Source organism: Macrobrachium nipponense, chromosome 26, assembly GCF_015104395.2.
Source record: "Macrobrachium nipponense isolate FS-2020 chromosome 26, ASM1510439v2, whole genome shotgun sequence".
Classification (NCBI taxonomy): Eukaryota; Metazoa; Arthropoda; class Malacostraca; order Decapoda; family Palaemonidae; genus Macrobrachium; species Macrobrachium nipponense.
Genome location: NC_087215.1, coordinates 75,406,093 through 75,418,429, shown reverse-complemented (window position 1 = coordinate 75,418,429; position 12,337 = coordinate 75,406,093). Strand labels below are relative to the sequence as shown.

Below are 12,337 nucleotides of genomic sequence, written 5' to 3'. Positions count from 1 at the left end.
CATACTCATCCAGATGTGAGCCTAAGACCACATGGAGATGAAGCAGCAGCAGCTTTTTTTTCTAACTGGGCATGGGCAGGAGAGGTTGCCCTGTCATCCATAGGTAATCTATTCCTTCTCCTCTCAGAGAAAGAAGAGCAAGCATGATGATTAGTCCAGCTGGATTTGATAAGCAAGGCTCTAGACTTTCCTTTCTTCCTTCACTTATGTGGTGGAAGAGGAAGAAGACAAATATAAGAAAAAACAAGGAGGAACAATAAATGTCTTTCCTACCTCTCTTCTTGCAAGTCTACCTTGCCTTCCATTTTGTGGATTGGTTGAATGCTAGAACAAAAGATGTTGAAGAAAATATTGGAGGATCACCTAATGGAAGGGCTATAGCACTTGGACACAAGAGTTGCATGTAGAGTATCAAGGGCAGACTAAATGCGAGGTGAGGTGCCAGCTTATGAGATAAACCCTTTTTCCCCTTTGCAAAGTCATGGAGAAAACCTGGCATTCACTGGAATATCCAGTTTATGACAGGTCTTTTTTTCCAAGTAGTCAAGATATGATATCTTATTTGCTATAGGAAAATCAACATCATCATCAGAGAACAAGAAACTGGTGAAGGAAAACTATGTAGTATCTTCAGCTCATGGAGATATGGCATGAAAAGCACTTTTGAAGGAGGAAGGCAATCTATTCCTAGGTGAGGAAACTTGCGAGGTGGTAAGGAATAGCAGCCAGAGGAAAAAAAGATCTAGAAGGATCTGACACTGTCACTGTTGGGATATCCCCCCCACCAGCAAAATTTTTTTTTTTTCCCAAACTTTTCCCCTACAAAAAAACAATGCTCATGTGTTTGCTGAGGTGGGAGACATGAAGTGACCACAGTAATGTCCAAGTCTCCCACAAAAACATGACAGGAAACACAATCTAAAAGTAAAATTTTAAGAAAGAGCAGGCTACTCATCCAAGTCCAATGGTCACACACTGGAATTTAGCAATATGTTTACTCTTGATGCCAACCAAAGAAAAAGTGACTGGATACTTGGTAGATTAGGATTATTTCCCCCACTTACCCTCCATCTCATCCATGGCATATCCATGTTTCCAGCATCACTGCTGGTTCACACATGCTGAAGACCCTCCATGTAAAAGATGATCTGTATTCCTGAAGGAACAATTTACACTTTAAAACTGTGTTGGGTATAAAAAAAAAAAATTTTTGGTTTTAGGCCAAGAAAAAATTACATTGTAAAAATGTCTTTATTACTCAAAAAAAAGGCATCCATATGAATTAAAGCACCAAATGTGCCTTAAGTACAATACAGTAAAACTTACCATAGAACCTTCAGGGATCTAACACTGAACTTTCAAGTCCTTTGCCCAAATGCTATTCTAACATAATAAAAGTAGGTTAATGATATATATTAGATATGATAAACAGTGGTCACTAAATTAGGACTAGTAAACATACAATACCAGAAAATTTAGTGGAACTATAACCTTTTATTTCCATTATGGCACAAAAGAAGTGGAAATGCTCTAAGCGTAATTATGAGTTTGCCTTAAAAAAAAAAAAAAAAAAAGTGCCATTTCAGCCCTGCCTGGCTAGAATCACCTTTTACATGGACTACAACCCTCCTATGTCATAGGTGAAGTCTCATCCACTAGTTTCCAGGTTTAGATAAGGAGTGAATCTTATTTACATTCATCATAATTTTCTAGCTCCCACTAATGGGTTACATGCAAACCTACACATTTGCATCTTAGTTCAATATCCACAAATGGAAAATTGCAGTTGCAAGAACTTTGTGAAATACATTATTGCGTGTACTATTCAAGCCATTACAATACTTGGGCAAGAGTTGGTCAAATTTCCAAGAGAGCTACATTTTTAGGGCACATTTATTTATCAGAAATATTACCAATTCTGGTAGCAATAAAACTCCAGAAATTTCATGAAAATACCTCGCTAAACTATTGCTTGAAAAACTTCTAAATGTCAGTATTAAAAAGTATAAATACATAACAAATTATAAATTATTCTAAAGTTTTTTTAAATGTAACAGTAATGTTATTTATCACATAACCTTAACACTAAATTAACAACTACATTCATGAGCTCACAAATGGTACAATTATCTTTTTGAAAAAAAAGATATGCTCATAAGCTCTATGTCAGTTGTGAAGAATATCACTTCCTTTATTTGCTACATACATGTTATGTCCATAGTATAAAAGAAGTATTGCTGATTTATGTATTAAATTTATATATTACAAAAAATTACATTTAGTTGACTTTTTGTACATTGCACTTAAACAGAGCCCCAGATTATTTTTGTGGACATATACGGGACTTAATCCAAGGAAAAGGCCAATTTTTGGCATGAACCATGCATCAACTTCCAAGGGGAAAAATTTAGTGCCAGATATACATGAATAATGACCAATAATCTTCACAGATAGCACCACAGATATATATGAAAAGTGAATCCTAAGAAATTGTACATTACCAGACAAGTGTTGGAAAAAAATCAGAGCACAAAACACTAACAACTGCTAATACCAGCTGGTGCTGCCATAAGGGTTATAGTTTTCAGTGAATTAAAGTTTGATGAACAAAAGCATGCTTGATGAAGCAGCTTGAGTGAGCTGGTTACTGCCTCACCAAAGGAAGTATCTTTTCTATGGACTATCTGTTGAGTTAACCAGTCCCCAGGGAAGAATGGTTCAGTTAAATTTCCCCCAAAAAGTTAATTAGCTCCAGGAAAATCCTCATGGATGCTACAGTATATTATCAAACTACTACCAGATCCCAGCATGTTCCAAAAAGGTATTTACACCTGATTCTTCACAGCTGTTAAGCTGTATTTTTTCTATTTACAACTATCGATTTGCAAATCAAAGGAGTATTTTAACATTTTGGTTTCCCACATAAGATCCAGTTTTCAGCCATGCAGTATTTATGCTCTTTCAAGAACTTTAAAAAGTACCTGGTGACAATTGTTGTGATAATTTCTATTGCAGACCTCTGAACAGTATTTGATGATTTGCAAGTACTGTACCATATACGCATATTACCAGATGAACATGTTCAAAGATCCTTTTCTTTAAGCAGAATCTGACAATGTGCTATTAGGAAGCACCATTTTGTAGCTGGAGATGTTTTACTGTTTAATATTGCTTTTATTTTGATGAAGCCATTCTGTGGTGACATAACATTTTGACTTATCTTTTCTGTACAAACTCAAAATATCCATGTTTAAAAAGTGCATTACTTTACAACGTTATATTGTTTGAATAATACTGGTACATGGAAGTATATCATCATTCATGCAAATTTAAGATTTATAACTAAGTCTTTAGGAATTTATTACAAAATGTTTCTTCTCTAGTTTGGGGGTAAATGTTAACTCCCTCATATATCAGTACAGCAGTCAAGTCTGCTAACTAAACCTTCCCATGCTGAATGGCACACAACTAATTTCCTGTGATTTTTCTTACAAGTTACCTTACAAAATTTAACAAAACATTACAGTTGATAAATGGAAAAAAATAGAGAATCTTAGGCTATCTTGTAAGGCATATACAAAGCATAGAAAATCTTGTGAGCAGTCTACTGGTTACTTCCTTTAACATGTTCTTTTAATTAAATATTTAAAGTTTAAAATTCAAATGAATAATGCAATGTTATAAAAAAGTTAAAACATATGATGTAGTTATCATCTTCCCTTTAAGAGGACAAGGACTTAAAATCTTTTTATACAAAATAAACGTACTGTATACCTTATTTCTTTTTACAATGGGATTTCAACTAAATTTGCATCTGCTGGTAGATATTTTGACTACATATTGCACAATTTACACTAGTAGTTGTAGTAGTATAGTGTTCCATGTATGCCTTGGTTCAAGAGATGCACATGCAAAATTCACCAGTTATAATAATTCTTAATGTACAGTACCTGACAAGATATTAGGCAGCTTTGCATCAAGTGGCCTAATATCTTGTCGAATTTTGAAGGAACGGTGAAGTTATGAAGAAAGTAATTGACGCTTGAGAATAGTCAAACTTCAATCCGAAGTCTTCTTAGGGATGCCAGGGTGCTTTTTCTGAGATGGAATCTCATGGTTACCACCTTCACTAAATCTGGCAACTGCGTTGAACTGAATGCCTCTTCCCACCAAGCTAATCATATATCTGCTTTGCTTTAAGGCCAGATTGCTTCAAAAGCACATCTCTGCTATTATCTGTTGACTCAAATCATCATCTTGGCCCATATTAAGGTCACAGGGGGCAAAAATACGGTGGGAGCGCTGACCAAAGAATATATACAGGCTCTTATTAAACCTCCAAACATGTGACTGAGCGCTCTCGCCTTTTCAGTGTCCACTCTCCACCCCTTTCTCTACACGTAAACTGCCCAATGAACTGACGAAATTTCGTCGTAACTTTTCTGTTCCTTCAACATTTGACGATATTAGGCCACTTGACGCAAAGCGGCCTAATATCATGTCGAGTACTGTATATAAGTATGTGATGTGATGCCTATTCCATGTATTACACATAATGGGGATATATAGATACATGCAGGAGGTCACTACGACATATGAGGGTTCCATGAGAATATGAATTGTAACAGTGATAAAATCTCAGGTTTCAGTACAATATAAATATTTTTATATTCCCTTGATGAACTGACAGCCTTTTGATGTAGTAGAATTACATACGTATGTACACTACATTTATGCATTTGTAATGTACAAACATTTGAAAAATGTAAGATGTGAATATAGGAAGCAAAGAAGCATTATTATGACTTACATTGACACAAACAACCTCTTATCTGTACATCTGCACAGCACATGCCAGACACAAAAGAATAAATTCACTCCTAATACAACTTCTCTGGTACCACCTATTTCCATGAAGTCATCATTGAATCTCTTCATTTTGAAGATGGCTACAAAAACAATGGTAATAAACTCGACAAGCAGTTTACAATTGCCTTTTGTTATATTCTTTAGTAAAACTATAACTTCAATCTGGTGGTTTGAAAATTATAACTTTCTTGAAAAGTTGAAATTAGCAAAAATATTCAGTCTCACAAGAAATATATTTTGTAATTGAGGTTTTGCACTCAAATATTAATGAGGTAGGAGAGAGAGTCCATGTACTACTACAAAAAATAAACGAGATATGTTCTCAAATAGAGCAAGAGCAAAGGATAATAAAATTTTTAGAATAATTTTGTTTTGTCTCAAAGTGTTTCAAGCATTCCAAATTTTGATAATAGTACAAGGGAATTAAAAACAACCTATCTATAATTTGGGAAAATGCTAAATGTTTGGCAATTATTACCACACAGCTCCCAAAGGAAACTAAGGAGACCCATATTCCTAATTGGAAATGAAGAACTTTGGCAGATAATACCCGAGATTTAACAAATAACCATGTCCGGGTTCCTTATCTCAGACATTCAATCAGTTTACTTCATTCCAACAACCACCATGTTTGTCAATATCTCCAGTAACTGATACCTGAAGAATGCTTCACATAAATACTATGAAACTTGGTAATCACAGAGGTGAGTTAAAGAGAAGGCTGTAATGACGGTTCCATCCTCACTGACTAAAAGGTTAAAAAAAAACTGTAAGAAAGACTTCTCCCAATCATAGTCAGGAATGTAAATTTCCATATAGGAATCTGGGTCTAGTTGTTTCTTTGGAATGCTACATAATGTGCTATGCTATTATTATTTTCACTGTTAACTTTCATAAACTATAGATAATATACTTTTTCCTGCTGTATAATTTGTAACAAAATTCCTACACTTTGAGAACTGCCTAAACTTATGTCAACATGGATCTTTTCAGAACAGAACATGAAAATTGTATAAACTCCCATTGTTTTTAAGCTTTTGATATATACTACTATACAACAAAAAACTAAATCTACCTGCCTTTATCACAATTATTATCTACTTGAATGATGGATCATCAATTCTGCTGGCTTGAAAACATTATGTACTACTGTAGCTCAGTGCAAATGATTATAAAGATGACAATCAGCACTGTGGAGAGACCATATTCATTTGCAAAATTTATGCTGCAGGTACTCGATTTTCAGTCAAAGACCATACAAGATACTTCTACAAAGTTTGATGCCATCTTTTTATTGCATTCATGAGTATAGATTAAGGATTTTTACGCAGGCGCTCACTAAAAATGGTTCAAAATAAAAGTTACACAGTAACTTAGCCATCTCCATCACTACATGATGTAACAGAACTATTAATTGAACAATTTTGCATTCCTTTCATAAATCACTATGTCATTTTCTAATAAAGTTGGATTTCACAAAGGAAGGCCTCTTAAGGCAGTGAAGTTGATGCTAGCTACCATTTATGAGTAAAAAGTCTGCCACTATGGCATTGGTATAAAGAAAGAATTACCATAGCATAAAATATGAATGCTACTACGGTTTGTTGCTAAAAACTACCACTGTTAACTACTGTGTAACAAAGTAGTAGTTAGTTCCTTGTCATCCCTTCTAAGTGGATAGCTTCAAGTTGAAACTTACCACCCATGCTGAAACTTTTTAATGCAAAAGTAAGATCATTAAAACTCTGGTTCCTCTAAAAGAACAGCAACTGATCTATCATAAAAATAAATTTCTGGGGTCATTCCATCTGTCTTTCCTCTTACATAAGGGATCGGGATTTTCTACAATTCAGCATTGTAAGTCAATCACTTGCTGCACTTTTAAAGTGTATTGTCCACTCCTGATGTATAATGCATTAATTTTCCAAATTAACTTTTAAAGGTTTTATTTTTAGTCTGTAACTTCCTGTCCTGTTGCTAGGTGTATCATAAGTAACAAAATTTTTGTGAAATATCTCATAGGTTACAAAATGGAATCCTTAAAATTACTGAAAGGCAATATTTTGCACTTGACAGTTACTTCTGTCATAAATCATCGATAAGTCACACACATTTATGGTAGCTATCCACAATAAAACTTCAAATATATACAGTACAAACCTGTGGTCCCAGCTACTCGGGTAGCATCCAAGTAGTTGCTGGAGTCCAACTAAAGACAATCCTTCGTTATTTGATACGGCTTTAGAGTTGGCCACACTGTGCTGAGTTATCAATTTAAGAAAAAATAAAGCATTTGTGCATTTTTTAAAACTTACTGCAACCATTCCATGGTAACGTAAGTCTAGTGTAACAGTTGAAGCTGCCTTTTCCTACTGCATGTTATCTACTGGAGTGCTAGGTTTTGCACATCATCATCTCTAGCTGGCTGTTCACAAAGTCTTTGGGATAAGTTATCTAGATTCTATTTTGATCTTTCTCCTCTAATTTCTTTTCATTTCGTTTGTCCTCCCATTTCTTCAGATAACGCAGTGGAATGCACATGAAGCCAGAGAAGGCAAATATGCCACCAAAGACATAGAAGGTTAAGTCATAGGACTTCGTTGCATCAACGAAGGCACCTGGAATGACAAGCATGTTAATTGATACAAGGAATCTTAATCATCACTGACAAATATAGTATTGAAACCTGAAGCTTATTGTGAATAGTAATTCACATTTCTGCTTTAACATTAAAAAAAGGTGATACTTTTAATAACCGCAAGAAATCTTTTCACACAAATCCATTATTACATATGTTGACATGCCCAATATGTGCCTGAATATTCCCTGGATCACCAGTCTTCTGTCTGTCGGACAAAGAAGAAAATCTACTGTGCAGACCCCTTCTTGGTACTACACAGGTACGTCATACCTCGGCTCCATGTTTTATATAACCTGTGAATGTGGCGGTAGGTCTCAATGAATACAAGTCTAGCCATTTATGAGTTACATACATATAAGGTGGTGAAGAAGACCGACATTGCTAGGTACTTGCGTGTAGGATAGAGGACAGATAAGATCTACGTAAAAGCTGTAGAACTGGAAAGAGCTTTGACTTCATGGGCTTAAACTCTCACCTGTTTGGCTTCTCCATTTGTCAATACTGTTTTCAGCCAGCAGATAGCAGTCTTGGATACATGTCTTTCCCTTTGGCCCGTGGAATGTGTTCATGGGTAACATCCATATGGTATCTGGTTCTCCATAAATAGAATCTGGTGGCCCTCACAGTGCAAAGTAAGAGATCCTCTGCACTGCTGGAGACCAAAGATAAAGAAGGGGTGGCAAATGATGGCCATGATGTGGTCCTGGTTACGAGACACTGGTCCTTCATAAGAAGAGTGCATATACCACTGGGATGGCAGTAAATGGATACTCCAAACAGTGGGAAATGTAAAGATGGGATGGTTATGATGAGAGGCAGTTAACTGGTGTCTCAGCCCTCTGGTGGGTGTGGCTGTGAGCAGGATTGTTGCATAAGCAAAGCCAGTCACTTATGTAGATTCGGCAAGTACGTATTGGCAGAATGACGGGCTACAGGAGTAGAGTGGTCAACTGGGAAGTTACAGATACCAAAGCCTATTTTGAAATGGAAGATACTTTGTAGCAGTATTCTTAGAACATTTAGAACAGTGTCACCTTATATACCTTTACCCAAATAGCTATTTGACTTACAAGTCTCACAAGTGAGTGAAGGAGAGCACTCCTATACATAACAGAAGCTACAAACAAAAAGATGGTTACTGCTGAGTGAAATTATGCCAAGGGGAATGTTATACAAAAGATGGGCAATGACACCAAGCAAAATCTTACAGAATTCACAGTCACAAGAAACAAAACACTAAGCTATTAGAAAAAAAGTGATTCTAAAAAAACTACAGAATACTGTAGTAAGTCCTTGAGTTATGGCAGGGGATCCATTCCAGTGCTGTGCTGGAAGTTTATTTCCTCCATAAGTTGGTGTTTCCCGGTTATTGATGCTTTAACAGCACTTATGGCACTGTATCTTGATGTTTGGTGCTGTAATTTGATGTTGCATCAAGTTACAGTGCTGCTAACTTGATGCCTATTCTTGTCATTAACGCCACCAATGGTGCTGTAACTTGATGCAACAAAGTTACGGTGCTGTAAAACACTGTTAATGGTACTGAAAACACTGTTAATAGTGCTGAAAAAGTGCCGGAAGATCAAATCCTCCATAAGTCGTTGATTACTCGGAGCAAAAATAGTCATGCAAATTATGGACAAAAACAATCGTGACTAATAATGTATAATGTAAAAATAAAGCCCAAGATAATAAATTTCTACCTAAAATACTGAAGCAGATCTGTAAAGCTGAGGTTGCACAGTACACAAGTAGAAGTTAGAATGCATGAAGACACAAATTACTAGAAAACACTATCATGTGACAAGCATATCCAAAACTTAACTCTTTGCTTAAGTACAGCAAACAAAAATGGAAAGAAGGATGATAGTATAGTTGGCAAACTTGCCAGTGCTAAATGCATGGCAGCTTGTCAATAGTTAATATGTACAATGCCAATACATACATAACTCTGAACTTAAAACCAAAGCCACATTCACAACAAAAACTTTACTGAGGTGATTTACGTATGAAAAACTTATTTTGAAAAGATAAAAAGTTATTTACTCTTAAACAATACAAGAGAAGCAAGGCACACCAACCTGTACTTCAAGGTTGAATTCAAGATATACATATACGTTACCAATAAAATGTGATACTAACAAGGTACCCTGGTAAAAATATGAAATCAGAATCGTGTAGCTGATGAGTAACTATTATGATCAGCTTCAAGGCTACTGCAAAGGGGAAAAAAAATATGCAGAAAACAGTACTGACTGTCTGAAACATCTCTTCTACCATGATGAAAGTTTCCCCGAATTTTTGTCATCTATGTAAATATCTTCAAAACCAGGATGTAGCATCTTGCCAAAGTATTCAATTGGAATTAACTACATATAACCAGTGTTTAACACTAAGAATGACAAAACCTACCATGTCTTCCCTATTAACCATACAATAATCCAAACACAACATTACATAGTATATATTTATGCTCATAAAATAACGAGAAAACAATGCACAAACAAATTAAGTGGATTTATTCACACAAATAGTATGAATTATCGTTATCATTATCAAGGATTTTACATTTTCTCTTTAGGGGATTAAATGTGAAATGAATTCCATTCACTTTCTTCTGTCTTATGTTCTTTCTGCCTAAAGTCTTATCAGATATTGGTCTTCATCCATCTCCCTTTTCTATGATTTCCTGAGCCTTCTTACTTGCCTTTGTCAAGATATCTTGACATCTGCTTTTCTGACTAATAGACCACAGAATACAAATACAAAATTTCCAAAATAAGTTATAAGACTCTATAAATATTTGAGCTCTATAAATATGAATGAATAAATCAAATCACAGGACCAAGAAGTTTCACTGAAATTTTACAAAGCACTTCAATCTGACCAATTTCTTTAAGGCACAAACGTAAGGTACTTTGCAAAAATGAAAGGAGATACAGACAGATGACAACTAACATCATCACTGACCCATTATGGCAGACACACAAGTCTCTCCCCCAATGCATGTACAGTGGTACCTCGAGATACAAAATTAATCAGTTCCGAGGCGCCTTTCATATCATGAGGTTTTTGTATCTTGGATCACATTTTACATGTAAAATGGCTAATCCGTTCCAAGCCCTCCAAAAACACCCCAGTAAATTTCATAATAAAGCTAAATTGACCTATAAACAATGAAATACTACAACAATTTGGACCATTCAATACCTAAATTAATAACGTACTGCTAATTACCTGTAAATAAAGTGTATTAGTGTACATGGTATACAAGAAATATTGTACGTATGTAGTAAAATGTGGAAGCTTACCTTTTGAGTGAGGCTATCTCCGAAAGTGGCGACAGAGGAGGAGGACAAACGGCAGATACGTACATACGTACACTTAACTTTACGAAACATAAAAAAATGTAAGGAAAACTAAACTAAAATTTACGAAACACATTAACAAGACTGTAACACTTAACTTTACAAAAAACTAAAATAAAAAAAAAACACAAAAAAATTATTTTTAATTTTTTTTTTACTTTTTTATACTTTACGTAGTTTTTTTTTTTTTTTTTTTTTTTTTTTTTAACCAAAATTTCAACTTCATCACCACTTTCAACTTTGTTTTTTAGTATCACTTGGTTCTTCCTTTTTACTTACTCCTGCTAATATGTACTAAAGGCCTCTTTAAAAAATAATTATCCAAGGAAGATTGCTGCTGCCTACTTTTCACAATGTTCCTGAAATGACTCAGGCAAACGTCATCGAACTGCGCAAGCATACGACCTGTGTGAGCCTTTTCGGGGTGTCTTTTTTTTCTACAAACGATTGCACTTTATGAAAAGCGGCTAGAACATCCTTAATTTCTGCCGTTGTTATAGGGTTGTCCTCCTCCTCCTCGCCACTGCTAGAGAACTCCTCTTAAACGACGTTGTTACATGGCCTCCAACTCCTTCAGGTCATCCGTCGTAAGCTCCTTTTGGTGCTCCTCGAGAAGGTCGTTGATGTCATCCTCGTCGACGACCAGCCCCATGGACTTGCCGAGTGCAACGATCTCGTCAAGATCTGGTTCCACAACAGTTTCAGGATCGTCAACTGTTTCTGAATCTGCAGCACCAGCTTCGCCCACGTCGAATCCCTTGAAGTCTCGGGCGGATACGGCATCAAGCCAGAGTTTCCTCCACGAGGAATTCAAGGTTCGCCTCGAAACCTCCTGCCAAGCTTGGTCGATGAGTTGGATGCATACGACGACATCGAAATGCTCCTTCCAAAATTCACACAAGGTGAGGTTTGTGGTATCGGTGATGTCGAAACATCTCTTGAAAAGATGTTTCATGTACAGCTTCTTAAAGTTCGATATCACTTGCTGGTCCATGGGCTAGAGGAGAGGGGTGGTGTTAGGCGGAAGATAAAGAATCTTGATGAAGGAATACTCCACTAGGATATCTTCCTCGACGCCAGGAGGGTGGGGAGGGGCATTGTCCAACACCAGCAGACATTTCAGAGGGAGGCACTTCTCTTCCAAGAATTTCTTCACTGTCGGGCCGAAACACAGATTTACCCACTCCGTGAACTAAAGCCTCGTTACCCAGGCTTTCGCATTAGCCCTCCACATCACTGGAAGCTTCTCCTTAAGCACTTTGTGGGCCTTGAAGGCTCGAGGAGTCTCGGAATGATAGACAAGTAGGGGCTTCACCTTGCAATCCCCACTGGCGTTTGAACAAAGTGAGAGCGTAAGCCTGTCTTTCATAGGCTTATGCCCGGGTAGCTTCTTCCCTTCCTCCGTGATGTACGTCCGACGAGGCATTTTTTTCCAAAAAAGGCCAGTCTCATCACAGTT

At 36.3% G+C, this 12,337-nt stretch overlaps 1 protein-coding gene across 1 annotated transcript in view; it reads right to left on the bottom strand.

The window, feature by feature from the left end:
• Positions 1-1,237: 1,237 nt before the first annotated feature.
• The window catches only part of LOC135200449 (monocarboxylate transporter 3-like), a 153,285-nt gene continuing 142,185 nt past the window's right edge, over positions 1,238-12,337 (bottom strand). The window contains 1 exon segment of the mRNA XM_064229097.1: positions 1,238-7,487. Coding sequence (XP_064085167.1) covers positions 7,324-7,487 — 164 coding nt within the window. The 3' untranslated portion in view covers positions 1,238-7,323.